This window comes from Streptopelia decaocto, assembly GCF_964273445.1.
Source record: "Streptopelia decaocto genome assembly, chromosome: 16".
NCBI lineage: Eukaryota > Metazoa > Chordata > Aves > Columbiformes > Columbidae > Streptopelia > Streptopelia decaocto.
Genome location: NC_138671.1, coordinates 5109802 through 5124398, shown reverse-complemented (window position 1 = coordinate 5124398; position 14597 = coordinate 5109802). Strand labels below are relative to the sequence as shown.

The following is a 14597-nucleotide window of genomic DNA, read 5'->3' as shown; positions in this document are numbered from 1 at the left end:
GTTTTTAAACAGGCTTCCTGGTCTTGGGACTCTTCTGAGGGTTGATGATGAGATTAGCTCTAATCCAGGGACTTGCCCCTTGTGTCCTGATTATTGGGAAGGAACGGATCCCTCTTTCCCGGTCTGTGCTCCATCCCACAGAGCTGAACACAATTTCACTTTGAAGTGATGGTAATCTGGCTGTTTAATGTCCTCTTCTGCCCTACCTTTCCTCTCTCAAGCAGTCCGGTGTGTAATGTGTCTTCCCTTCCTAAAAGTGGTTGGCACAAATCTCTGCATAGCAGGGCAGCCTCATCTCATTGCAGGCCTTAGCATCGTTTGTATTGATCTGTGGACATCCATTGTGGTTTGCTAATAGGCATCAAGTGGAAAAGGTAATACATTTCTATTGCATTTGAATTCATCTCTCACTTTATTCCTTTGGACCAGCTCCAGGATCTTGTTAAGAAATGAAGACACTGATCATTTTAAAGGACGGGAGGGGAATCCAACTGTTCAGGCACCATGACTTGTGTCTCTTCCCCATGAGTAGTCAGGCTCACAGAGGGCAGAGTTGAAGGAGTTGCTCAATGGATTGTTTAAGATGCTCTGAGTGCTGGAGAACAACTGCAGACAGTGGAGTGTAACATCCAGCATCAGTTCGGGAGCATGTGGGACACCAAGACACCAAGCACCTAATGACACTTTTGATGCTTTTCAGCCACAGAGCCCCATATCCACCTTAACATGGTCCTTTCCTCAGTGCTTAAGACAAATCCAGGTTTTGGACCCAGCTGCTTCGGTGCTCAGCGATCTTGTGTCAGTCCTTGCCACGGTTTGAGGTGCTGTTTTGCCAATTGGTTCCGGTGCATTCTAATTTGCAGAAGACACCTGTTCCTTAATTACCACCATCCTTCGTCCGTCTCTCTTTGTTTCCGCTCTTTCTGACGCATGAGCTATTAACACGATTTGAAGGGAGGTTGTGTTGTGCAGTGTTTGCGTTGGGAGGGGAGGATCAAAGATATTAGTCACAAACTTGAGAATAATTTCCTGTAAGAGACTTGGTGTCTACTTGATTCGCTGTGGGTCCTTAACCTACGTCTCCCTTTAGACTAAAGTTTATTTAGTCCTTTGGGGTTTGTGCACTATTCTAGGACAGAGTGGTGATCTGCAGAGGGCAGAGAGTAGAGTTAAGCTCTTGGTTAGAAGAAAGGAACAAGAGGGAGAAGAGTAAAAAATACTTGTAACTGGCTGGTTTGCTTCTGTGCTAAAACTCAAAGTGTCTCAACTATTAAGGCTGTTTTACTTCTTAATTTTGCTGGTTATGCCTGTGTTGTATTCTGTGTGGTTTCAGTGTTTCCTCCAAGGATCCTCAATTGCTTCACACATCTGAATTCTGTGCACGCTTTCTTTTTTTTTTTTTTTTCCCCAAGCAGAAAAACAAGACTTGGTGTAAATGATGGCCGTAGGTCAGAACATGTCTTGACCGAGCGACGTGTGAAACCAAGGGTTCTCTCCTCCGGTCCCCTTCTGGGTTTACTTTGGTCGTTCGAGAATACTTGTGATGCAAGGCATTTCCAATTTGCCTTGCAGATATTCTGAAGCTGTCTCAAAAAGGATTTCTTGGGGTTGTACTAGTCTTAAAATAGCTTGGGTTCTGTTCAGTCACTGACTCTGTTGGGGTCGACAGGGACCTTGAGGCTCCGCAGCCTGCCCTTTTGAGTCCCAGTTCTTCCCTTCTGGTGACACCTTTCTTCGGAACTGCTTTAAGAAGTCAAGGAAAAGAGCAATGTGTAAATATTAATGTTGAGTATTTGTCTTTAAAATCCCTTTGGGTTACTCAACAAATCTGCACAGTGTGCTGTGGCTCTATAGATTCTGCTTCCTTACAGCTTTTGGACCTGCTAATACATGGCTAGCCGGTGCCACCCCGTGCATGACGGGCAGGACTCTCTCCTGGAACACCCATTTTTGTCTCCCTGTTGCAAGTAGCTTCTCTCAGTTCATATTCAGACCTCAGTCAAGGTCTGTTGTCTTCCTGCAGTGAGGCCTTTTCTACCTGGACCAGGTAGATTTCAGATGGTGCTGCCCGGGACACGGCTGCTCTGGGCACGGGCTGGCAGCACAGTTGCCCTGTGTGCTGTAGGAGTGTGCTAGAAGAAACCGGCATGGGAAGCTGTGTAGTCCTAATTTCCAGCTTTGTTTGTTAACGTTTTGCAACCCAGCTGAAAAAGATGCAACAGATTGGTACTGCATCATACCCCAGTTTAGTTTGCTAGGAAACCCTAGTCTCAGTACACATCTAAGAGGGCAGTGAAGAAAGATCTCTTCTCACTTACAGTGTCTTTAATTTCCACACTGAAATAAGTTAGTTCTTGTGAGTGTCTTTTTGATTTTCCTCACGTTGCACAGGTTTTCAGCTTCCAAGGCAACAGTTAACACTATAAGCTCCCTGCTGTAAAACAAGCAACTGAAATCATTGGAAAAAACATTCCGGGCAGACCTGGCTTTATCACCGTGCAGCCTGGGACACCCCAAGCTGCTCTATCAACACTAATGCGAGCAGACTGGTCATGGCTATTGCTATCCAGACCTAAACTGAGCATGTACCTGGACAAAGAGGCCACAATTTAATATTTAATGTTCCATAAGGCTGTGCTGAGAGCTTTTACTGAAATGTGTCGGGAAAGGCGTGCTGTACTGGTGATAGCGAGCGGCTGGGAGCCAGGAGGATCCTGTGCTCTCCTGCTGCCCGAGGCATGTTCTCTGATACCGAGCAGCTTGCTTGACCCTCCGTGTCTCAGCCAACCTAGATGCAAAATTAAGCAACAGAGAAAGCTCTGTGACAAACAGACGTGTCTGGAGGTGAACTTTCAAGGCAAGCTTTGCTTTACTGATAAATTCATCTTACTAGCGGGATTTCTGGGTTTTAACCTAATGTGTATTTTCGTTGTCCTTCCAGGCAGCGTTCACTCTCCTCCTGGGTCCTTTCACCTTCTTCAATGTGCAGAAGACCAAGTATCTTCAAATCATGACGTCCCTCATGAGGTGGATAGGTGAGTCTTGGCCACCTCTTTACCACAGATGGAATCTGAGTCACGCTACCAATGCTTCTTTTTGGCAAGTTATTCCTGTTTGGAAGCAAGTGCTTGTCAAAACAACCTCTTTGAGGAAGATTATCTAAGCCTGATAAATATTTGAGGAAAAGGATTTTTGTTCTAGTCTGAAAATTCTGAGTAAAACAAAACAAATTGTCCTCGATCAGACATGAGCTGGTAGATGAATTTTTAATCTGGTTTGTGTGCGAGGCAGAAGTAATTTGGAAGAGTCTGCTGTGTGGGGGGTAAGCGTGATACCCACCAGTCGCTGTTCAGCAGTAAGTTTCTCATTCTCTCAGCATGTGTTCAACAGACATTGAACTATCTTTGTTTTGATCTGAGAACAAAAGGCACCTCTGTCGGACTTTCCACCCTTAGTTTTATCATCTCTTTGCATTTTTTTTCCCCCCGAGTCTTGCTTTAGCATAGGATGTGCTGCACTGGAAACCCCCAAACCAATGTGTGGTGGTGTTGGGAAGCTCCGCTCTCATGAGTGCTCTCCAAAATCTTACTGCCAAGCACTTCTGGGAGGACAGATAATTCCCTTAAGGGAAATAAGACATTGTGACTTTTTTTTTTTTGCAGTGCCTTTCTCATCCAAAGCTTTAGCTGCCTCACATCTGACTTGCATGTGTACATGCCCCTAAGGGCTGAGAGCATTGTGTGTGTTACAGAGGCTTATGTCGAGGTTTGTCTCATTCTGTGTGACCTGGACAGTGTAACGGATATTCAGGGCTAACAGAGAGGTTGTTACAGCACCAGCAGCATTTCTGCAGGTTAACCGTCTCCTGGTTCATGGGTCCAGACCATTTAAGCCCAGAATTATCTCTGTTTGTACCTATCACTGACCTGGAACAGGAAGAAAAGCTGATTCTCAAGCTATTTCCCACGACACGCACACACTTGACCTGACTTTGGTTGGGCATTGACCCTGTTGTGTGAGTTCAGAGGCCTGTGATCCTGTTGGGAAGTGGCTGGCAGTCACTGTGGAGGAGCAGAGATCCTCTCTTCTGGAGAACATCTGAGATGGGGTTAAGCAGTTGTCACCCAGCAAAATGAGGTTGGATTTTAAACCCTCAAGTCTCAGATGCTGAACAGCTGGAGTTAATGAATTCTGACCTTGGATGGTGTGAAAATCCCAAGTGTCTGTTTTTCCCTTTTGTTGTCTGAGCACATAAAAGGTTTGAAAGCCCCCATGTTCTTCAGAGAAAGAGGCTGTCTCATTAAGGGATATTAAATAAAGTTTTGGTGTGGGTTTTTTCTTTTTTTGAAAGAGTAATCTCTGCTCAGCTCACTGGCCTGTTTCCAATCACCCTGCCTCCTCTTTCCTGGTAAAGACATCAGTCAGATCTCATCTTATCTGTGTGACAACCTGACGCCTGCTTGATCTGCCGTTGGTTTCCCTATAGCCGGCTCCCTCCAGTTTGAGGATTGCTAAACCTTGGCGTAGAGGCAAAACTGTTTCTCTTTTTCATTGCTTGATGGAGAGGGACAAAGGCAGTGTTTGGAGAAGTGTAGAGGAAATTCATGCTTTAGCCTGATTGATTCCTGCGTCAGCACGCCAGGGAACAGCCGCCCCAGATAATGATATTTAATGACCCTGACAGCACCTCAGTGGCTACTCAGAGCAACGGATTCCGTATGTGTACAATGAGGGATAGATTTATTAGGAAAGACGATTTATCACCTAGGCATGTGATGCAGGGAGCAGAGAAAAGCTCTTGCTGCAGATTCCGGGATGAGGATGGATCCCGTACTGCTGAGATTTATCAAGCTGGCTTCTCCCATGTCCTCACATCACCACTGTCCCCTCCTCCAAAAGCAGGGCTGCGAGTTAAACACGGATTGATCTTTTGTTGGTGCTTAGAGAGCTTAGATCCTACAGAATGGTCTTGGCTAGTGTTTTGTGGTCTCCTGAACTTGTCCTGCCTGAATGCCAATGGCCAGATGTGGACTCTGTCCTGCTATAATCTGTGCCTTTTCTTCATCTTCCTTGAGTTGTTTTTAGCCATGTCAAGGTGGTTCTCCTTCTGCCGAGCACTCAGAGCTGAACGCTGGAGCTGCCAGCCTGTTTGTGCTGGGTAAAAACCTCCCACATGGACAGTGGCTTATTCAGCTTACCTGTGCCTGCTATGGGTGGGAAGCTGACCCATCCTTTGCATCACGATTTGAAAAAACCGAGCCTACTTGATGAGCGGGGAGGTCAGTACAGGCTTTGCAACGTGCCTACTCCAGGACTCAGCCTTTTCCCCAGCCGGGTGAAAAGCCCCCGGTTTTTGGAGCTGATGTAAAGCTGCACTGCCCCAGGTGTACTGGTAATTCGGATGACAGTGTCTGAGAGGATGGTTCTTGGCAGCGGGGAGAGCTCGCTGTGTGTGAAGGTCATTTCTGCCGGTGTTTTTAACAGTGTCAGCCTTGCCTTTGAAAGTTGCTTTCCCTCTTTCTCCTGATCTAAGTGATAATCAAATGTCACTCGCCTCTTTCCAGAGCCTCGTGCTCATCGCAAGAAGCACATCAGCTAACAAAGCCTACAGCGGTCTCTTTCCACACCTCATGGACAAGAAAAATTTCATTCTGTCTCTGAAAAATTCAGCTTTAAACTCTGAGATGTGAACTAGAAATTAAAAATGGGCGAGTTCGAAGAACGTGGAGATGCAGCAGGGATCAGCCCTTCATCTGGTTGTTTTTTACCTCCCAGGGTAAAGGTGCCAGGATTGGCACCTCTGAAGTCTCTAAAATGAGCAAGTTGAAGAAGGAGCTTGCAAGCCCAAGTGCTGCATGGCTGGAGAGCCCAGACAGATGGGCTCTGCTTGTCTGGGCCTGCGGAATGCGGAGAGCTCATCTGGAAACACAGCCGGCATGGCGAGGCATCTCCCTGTCAGGACTGGTAGGAGCACAGAGGGTGGATTTGCGTCTCCAGGTGCAGTGGGTGGCACAGAGGGGGCTTCTAGAGCCACTAAACCTTCTGCAGAGTCACAGCATGCACACTCAGGTGCAGAACTGCTTGCCGCCTCGCGTGGGCGAGTGCCAGTGGTTAAATTCAGTGCAGCAGTTGGCGCTCGGTCTGCTGAGTTATCTGTGCTTAGAGATCTCGGCTCTCTGGTGGGTGTGTAAGGGTTTGCCACACAAGCTCTCACCCCTTTCCCAACTGGAAGAGCTCCTCAACCTACTTTGTCAGCCCTCTCCTTCATGTGTCCAAACTGCCTTGGCAAACAGAGCACAGGTGCCCTGATGGGTGCTACGGGGTGCCTGTCGTCTGTGCCCTTTCTCAAGGGAAACAGAAAATCACTTAAGTCCTGGTAATGGTCCTTAAGGTGAAGCTTTGATTTGAGTTAGTGCTAAAACCTTGTTGGCTCGCCCAGCTCTTGAGTGAGGATACTGGGAGCAGAGACAGGGCCCAGATGGGGTGCCCAGGTAAGGACCTCAGGAGGGTGAATTGTGCCCTCAGAATGGGGAGGCTGCCTTCCCCAAACTGAAACTCTTTCCTGCCTTCCATGTCAGCCTTGCAAGTGTGGGGCTGTTGTTAGCCCAAGTCCTTTACTGGTTTTGAAGCTTGCTTCCAGGTCTCTTACAAGGTTTTTGGAACAGTGCATCTCCAACTAAGCCATCAAGAAATTAGAGCTGTTGGTATTTTCAATTCTGCTGTTTGGACTTCAGGCTCTTTTTTTCCTGGAGAGTTTAAATCTGTGGCGGTGATGGATTGCTCCCTAAAGAAACTTGAATATATAGCTATTTGTTTGTTTGTTTGTTTTTCTGTCTTTTCTCCAATCCTGAACAAGTGGGTGGTGTTGGGGGTGAGCTGCTGGAGGGCTCAGCACAGCAAAAGGGACTGAGCTGGCCAAGTCTGGTGCACTTCTCAAAGCAGAGGGGACACAGCTCACTTGGGCACAGCCCTACCTCTTTATTACTGGATAATATTGGATAATAACTGTCTAGCAGCATCATGGGAAAGGATATGGATTAGGAAAGATAACAAAAGGACAGGGCTTGGTGCAGCTCAGCTGCAAACATTGGGTTATTGTGTATTAAGCAGCTAACCCGATTAACTGCAGCCTGTTGCAGCCCGAGATGCCCGGCTCTATAGGTGAGGACCGTTGGCTTTAAAGACATGGGTAGCATGATTATCACTGCTCTTATTGAATAGTCTCCGGCAAATGCTCCCAGACAGCTCCCACGTGGGACATTTGCTCTATGTGCTGTTCCTGATGCTGTATCGTAGTTATTAGAAAGTATTGTATTTTAATAAAGAGACATTTTATAGAGGAATAAACTTCTCAGTTTGGTTGCTGCAGGCTCAGTTCTCTCTCCCTGTAGCACAGGCAGATCATACCATGTTGATTCAAGTTACTGTAGCCTTCGAGATGGATCACTCCCAGCTCTGCCCAAACTGCGATCTCACAATTATATACCCAGAAATAAGCTCTCTCCCCTGGCTCTTTCCCCTGGTCACTAGGAAGGAGGGAAAAAATGACAAGAATAGCCAAGAAGTGTTTGCTGAGCTTTTTTTTTCTCTCCCCCTTTCCTTCCTGTCCCATCCCCTTCCAAGGTACATGGCAGAAGACTTCTAGGAAAGGGCTCTGCAGAGCACACTGCTGAGGCTGACTTCCCTTAGCTCTTCGTTTCTCTGATATTTCTACAAGAATCTTGCTCTTTACAGAACCCCTCAGCACTTCTCTGCAGAGAACTGGTCTCAGACCATCTCACTACTAGTAATAATTGTGTATATATATATATATAAAATAAGTGATACTCAATTCAGCTGCTCTCACCAACTGGTGACCGATACCCAGCCCATCTCACAGTGAACAAGCTGCTGCTTGCACCTGTAGCTGGAAAGTTGAAAAAGTCCTTGGTCTCTTCGGCAACAGCCAAAATATCAGTAAAGTTCTTGCGTTCTTTTCAGATCAACTCAAGAACACAGTCCAGCTACTGGAAAGAAAACATGAACTCTATCCCAGGGAAAAAGCAGTGTTATCAGATTATTCTCACTCTAAATCCAAAATAAAAGACCTTGCTAGTTACTAAAAAGAAAAGTCAAACTACTATGAAGAAAAATTAACTTGGTTTCAGCAGAACCGGCACATCCTGTGTTTCCAGTCTCCTGCAGAGAGGTTTGTCCGCCGGTGTTGACAGTCCTCAAGGTGGCCTCTTTTCTGTATGAAAAATGGGGCTTACTGCAAACAGCTTAAGGAGGGACCAGTTCAATCTCTGCCCCTTTCCTTTCACGGTGTACAAGAATGACAAGGAATAGGGACTGGGCTGTAAATCAGGACACTGTTGCATCTTCATTCTGACAAGCTTCTTCGCCGGAGTTACTTCATATTCTTGCATCCGTTTTGGAGCAGAGAAAACTGCTGCCAGAGCCCAGGGTAAATAATTCACTACGAGAAGTGAATATATTTATGAAGAGTTAGTTAAAAGGCTGTGATTCTGTCGTGCCTGCTTTCAGAGCTGTCGTCTGAGGAGCTCATTTCGGTAAAGTTTGTGGGGGGCAGTGGGGTGAAGCGGTGCCTGCATGAGTGAAAGAGCCTTGTTAGCTTCAGATGCAGATGGAGAGTGACGTGCGGCGCTGGACGAGACCACTGAGATTCTGTCTGAGGAGTTGACGTTCCTGAAAAGAACACTTCATCCAGGCAGCAGGAGACGGACTGATGGGTGTGAGCGCTGGAGAAAGGGACATGAAAATGTAAGGACACGTTCAGCCCTGCAAAATGGTCTGGGTGATGGTGCCCACACAGGTTTTTAGAGCGAGTGTGTGGCGTGGAAAGCTGCTGTCTGTTCAGTGTGTGTTGTTGGAGGAAGATGATAAAAACTGCCCAAAGCAGGATGGGGAAGGTGTAGCTGAGGCTGTAGAGCACCTGGATTTCATGGGACAGGGTGCTGTGCACCCAGTGCTTTCCAAAGCATGCGCAGGCTCACAGTGACACCAAAGTGTGAGTTATTCCTTTCTCACAGAAGAATAAATTCTTATATGGAGAGAGAAGTGACTGTCAAAGCCAACAGACCAAGTAAACAGCAGAGCTCAGAGCTGAGCCCCGGCTGCAGAGGCTTCATGGTGCTCCTGCCAAAGGTGGCTGGAGGAGAGAGGACAATAAACTGCGCGGGTAATTTTCCACCACAAGCAAACAAGCCTCGCTGGCTGCTCTTTCCTTCCCATATGCTGAGATAAAGCATCCGTGATAAACACCAGAGCGCAGAGCCGTTTATCGCTCTGTGAACTGTTACTGGTGTGCAGATGCCTGGAGCCCAGCTGACAGGGATGAGATGGGGCTACCACCGCAGGGGAGGCTACTTGTAAATCTTGGTTATCACACAGCAACCCCTGCCCCAGGTGATGAAGGAACGGGCTCTGCCTGGCCCGGGGCACCAGGACCTCACCCAGTCTGGGAAAGAGGGTGGCCAAGAGGCTTTTTCTCGCCTTTCTGATAAGCTGTATCACACTTACGTGATCTTAATGTGCCCAACCTGTGGCCACAATTCCCCAGCTGTTTGAGAAACAGTCTCCTGCCATGTAGACCTGGCCTTAGGCTTTGGGACAGGGACATAACGCTGTCCCTGCGTTCCGTTAGAGGAGCCACACTGATGTCCCACAACTTTAGCTCATACCTTTCTTCTGGGAAGTAATTTCCCTCCTCCTTCTGACATCTCTCTCCAGAGAATTGCTGTCTTCTACAAACATATCCATCTTGCTTCCTCACAGTCTCTGCACTCATAAATCCTTCATCTTCCTATAGACGGTGTTTTAGGCTCTGTCATTGCCATGTCTGATCCTTAACTACCCCAGCTCCCACATCCGATGGAGCAAATTTGGTTTTCATGTTACCTCTTTACAGTCATTTCATATAGCAACCTCCTCCAAAGGCTGGAGAAATTTATTCACTTGCTGCTCTGGAATTTACGGAGAGCTGGAGGTCTTTAACAAGTGACAAGATTATAGCTTGTGCAGGAGAAACTGGGTAAATGAGTTTTAAATTTAAGAATCAATATCTTAATTTCAGATACTTTGTTCTGCCAGCAATGGTGAACTCCAGCCGTGCTTTAATACTTCAAATGCCACAGCATCCGTAATGCCTGGCAGTTCCAGAGGTGCAGTGGACTCTTAAGCTTGCCCAAAACACGGACAGAAGGCACTTGGCTCTGGGCAGGGGCACCAGCATCCTAGAAAGACATGAGTAGTGAAGTAGCCAACACAAGTGGTGAGTAGGGATGCAGAAAGTAGGACTGTCCTGAGATGATGCTCTTCTGCTCAGGGTGTACAGAGCAGATGCTCTTGTTTTTATCCCCCCTCTCCTGAAAGAGATCTGCTCTTCTGTTCAGGAGTTGTCTGCTGTGTGTCGACGTGATGGAGGATCAGGATCAAGGTTAAGGTGGGGAGAGATCTTCCTCCTTCCAAAGAGAGTGGGCTCAGGATGCTCATGAAAACGTCCTCCTCTTGAAATCCATCATGCCACCTAATGTATGAAATGGGAAGCAAGTGGCATTGCCTTGTGAAAGGGTGATTCATTATCATTATTTCCTGGCATATTGATTCTCCGCTTCGACAAGAAAGCTCTGTCACGCCGTCAGCCAGCGGTGACGGATGGCCCTGCCGCAAATGTGACAGCAGCCGGGGGGGGCAGCCAGGCATGGGCTGCCTGGGGGACAGCGGGGTGTCACCATCCCCCAGGATCCCTGGGAGGGAGAGCAGGTGGGTATGGTGGTCATCTCACCAGGCTTGCCTGGATGGAGAAGAATGAGAGTAGGGCAGAGATGGAAAAGATGTGACTCGAGCTGTGGTGAACAGGTGTGCAAGATCGTTCTTCCTCTGATTTTACCTGACTCTTCACATGCAGGTGGTTGTCGCGTAACTTTGTGTTGTGTTGTGTTGTTTTTTTTTTTCCCCAATAAATTTTTTGTTCATCCCTGGTTTGTGGCTGTCTGCCCCCATGCTTTCTAGAGCCAGTAAAACCATCCTTATTTTAACGGGGACCAATGGTTTGAAGGTCAACAACCTGTCTCCCAGCATGGCTTCGTTCAGGGTCTCCATTATTATCCACATGTTAATAGAGAAACAGGTGTGGGGCACCAGGTAGAACACACTAAAACTAGAGTGTCTTGCCAGGGGTGCAAGGGAGGGTTAAACCAGAAACTCATTCTGAGCATCACTTCTTCCAGGAGCCTACCACAATGGGAGGAGGACATATTTCAGTCTTGCACTTCTTTTTTTTCTGCAGTAGCTTTTCTACAAAGAGATGAAGCTCCTGTACAAAACAGCATTTTTCATTTACAAAGGTGTTTACTCTGACTCTGCAAAACAATCCTTAAACTTAGAATGGCTAAATTATCTTCTCTGCAGCTCTGTTATGCTTCTATCAAAGCTCACAAAAACATATTTTTTAATATCCCCAGACTCCCATATTTTCCCAGAGTGCTCTTATTTGGATGCGTGCTCATCCATATTCATCCTTCCTCCTGCAAGAGCCACGGCAGAGCTGCCCTGTCTCTAAACCTACATCTCCTGAGTCGAGCAGGACAGACAGGAGGGGTCTGGAGGGGAGGCCATTGGGCAGCGGTGATGAGCTTCATCTCAGCTTTTCCTTTACAGCATACCCCTTTTTTTTACCCCCACAGCTTCTCTTACATCCTTCATTAAAAAGGGTGCTCAGACCTCCAGAGAACAGAAGATGAGAAGTGTCCTCTGTGCCTTGCTGGCTGCGAAGTGTCTGTGGTGTGTTTGGAAAGGGTCTGACACTGTTGAAAGTTCAGGACAAGCAAAACCCTCCATTGCTTTTTAGACACGTGTATGAAACAAAGGTTTAAAATAAAGTTTTCATGTCACCTACTAACAATCCACGGTGGCATCGCTGTCCACAGCACCGTTGTGGCTCCGGGAGCTGTTGGTGATGGTGTGTGAAGGTGTTTCATCCCAGGAGCATGTTGCTTATGTCCTGTGTCCTGCATATAGAGAAAAAGATTAAGGCTTTTTATATGGACCTGTGTCTGACTTCGTGGGGGTCCTTGCGGTGAATGAATGTTGTTGGACGGTTCATGTGGCAGCTGTAGGTGACTTGCAGTAGTGCGGTGGGACTGTGACTTCAGCCTCCCGAGGTGGAGGAGGGTGCGAGCAGGAGCTCTGTGTGTGCCGGGGGATCCTGTGCTGCCTCTTGTCTGCCTGTCAGTCACAGGCTGTCATCTCCTTCTCATCTCGATTTATCACCCAGCATAACTAGGTTTCAGAGTTTCATTTTGGGGCTTGCCTCCTCCCAGGGACAGGCAGATCAGTCTGGGTTGTGAAGGTTTTAGCTCTCCGCTTCCAGGAGTGAGAGAAAACACAATCCTCAAGGCAGGGCTGCTGTTGGCTTCTCTGGGGCTGGGGTTGTACTGGGGAGGTTTCCAGTTTATCCAGCACCTCCTCTCCCAAGGATCGTGCATCTGCAGAGCTCCAGTGCTGGGGCAGGAGGAGCACAGCTTGCCTTGGTGGGAGCAGAACCAGTTCAGATCTTGGTGTTGGATCGTCACGCCTTGTCACTTTAATACATTTAATTTCTGAAAGTATTATTTAAGGAAAAAGAAAGGGTTTGTGTTCTAGCTGCTTAAGCCGAAGAGTTCTATATCCATCATTTAGGGAATCCACAGGAATTCTGTTCCTTCAGTGCTCCCCACCAGAAAGGCACATGCCAGGGCAGAGAAGAGCTCGTGTGTCTCTAACTGGAGAGATGCTCTGAGGTTGGGGTGCCAGCCTGGGGGTTCCCCTGAACAGGAGCACCTGTTAGCACTGGTTATGACAGCAGAGTTTTGAGCCAATGGTGAGAGTGGGCTGGGGGATGGAAATAGTTCAATCTGAGCAGAGCAGGTGGAGATTTACTCTCGTGTGCCAGGGAAGAGGTGTGAGACTTCTGCAGCTACACCTCACCCAGGACCAGCTCAGGATTTGGCTTCAGAGGCAACTCACCTCTCCCGAGCGAAAGGGGAAAGATGGATCTCAGCGTGTTTCTAGCACTGCCTCACCTGGTTTGGCTTGTTGCTTTGGGCACCTTCTCTTCCTGGTAACCTGTGCAGCTGATGTCACATCACCTGGAACACAGCTCTCTTGGGACATCGTGCTCCAGCACATACAGCTGGCAAACGTCTCCTCTCCGGGGATCAACGGAGCGGGCTCAACAACCGTTCCCGTGTTCACAGAGCCCCTCACTTGCTGGCGTGAGTGACGGCGAGGGGAATTGCCCACCCCCAGAGCAATGAGCTGTTGCTTTCTGTAGCCCCCTGTGACTGGTCTCGGGGAAGTAAACACAGCCCAAAGTGGCCTGGCCCTCATGCCGTGGAGGAACGGATCTGCTGTCACCAGTGTGGTGTTGGTGGAGAGCTGTTAGACCTGCCCTGGCACTGGGAAGCACTGGGAATTGAGACGTTTCCTGCAGTAGCATGAGGTGAAACGCGGCATGAGGCTCGGTCAAGGCTCAGCACAGAGCTGGTGTTGCCACGGGAAGAAAAGGAGGATTGCTGTGAGAGGAGAAACTGCATTTCATAGAATCACAGAACCATTTTGCTTGGAAGAAACCCTCAAGATCATTGAGTCCAACCATTAACTCGAGGTTTCAGAGCGTGCTGGGGGCGCGCAAGGGGCAGTTCAGGTTAATCTGGTCTCGCTGGGGACAGCAGAGACACAGTTCCTAACTGGTCTTTAACTGTCTTTCCCAGTCCCTGGCAGGGTTTCCCATGTCCAGCCGCCTGTGCCAGCACTGGGCACAGAGCAGCCAGTGTCCTTGCCACCCCACCGCGAGCCTGTCCTTGTCACCCCACCGCCAGCTGCCCGGCTCACAGCACCGGTGGCTTGGCCGCAGGACTACGCGCTGTTCTCTTTAATTCCTCTGTATATATATATATATATATATATATATATATATTTATATATTTATATATATTTATGGCATTCAAAGTTGTCCATAGTAGTAGCCTCAGCATTTTGTTCCTTTTTTTCATTGCCTGATAATTCACAGCTCTGCTCCGATGCCTCACACCGGTGCAGGAGACAGCTCTGTGCGAGCCACAGCGCCTCATCCATTGCCAGCACCAGACTGTAAATCTTGCTGCTTGCTGCCCTGCCAGGCAGGTTTTTTTCCCCTGCTCCTTGTTAACTACAGCAGCTGATGATCGTCTTTCCCAGGTTGATGTGATTTCTGTGACACCAGAATTAGTTTTCTGCCGGTTTTATGTGCCATGCTAGGAATAACAGTCTAGCAGTAACTGCTTCTGGCTTGGATTTCCACCAGCAGAGTAAATATGGGCATTAGCTCAATCTCCTCGATTCATTTTTGTCCGTAGCACATTGCTTTTCGTGATAAGCTTTGTAAAATGGTGTTAGGCTTTTCCCTGACATAAGTGAAGGGTAGAGAGCCGACTTTGTGCCTAGAAGTGATGAATTTTAATAGCAATCTTTCAGTGCTGCCTTAGTCCCTTCCAGACTGGCTTCTCCACCCTGGGATTAGCTGCAGACAGCCTGTTCCTCCTGCCCGGGAAATGGCTGGCTGGTTCTTGCTCCAT

The 14597-nt window shown here is 48.0% G+C and overlaps 1 protein-coding gene across 4 annotated transcripts in view; it reads left to right on the top strand.

Moving 5' to 3' along the window:
* Positions 1-14597, top strand: part of TMEM104 (transmembrane protein 104) — a 43837-nt gene that overhangs the window by 25197 nt on the left and 4043 nt on the right. For all 4 annotated transcript variants that reach the window (XM_082067132.1, XM_082067129.1, XM_082067131.1 and 1 more), the window contains exon 9: positions 2942-3035. In XM_082067132.1, the coding sequence (XP_081923258.1) occupies positions 2942-3035 (94 nt within the window). The remainder of the gene's footprint in view (positions 1-2941; positions 3036-14597) is intronic.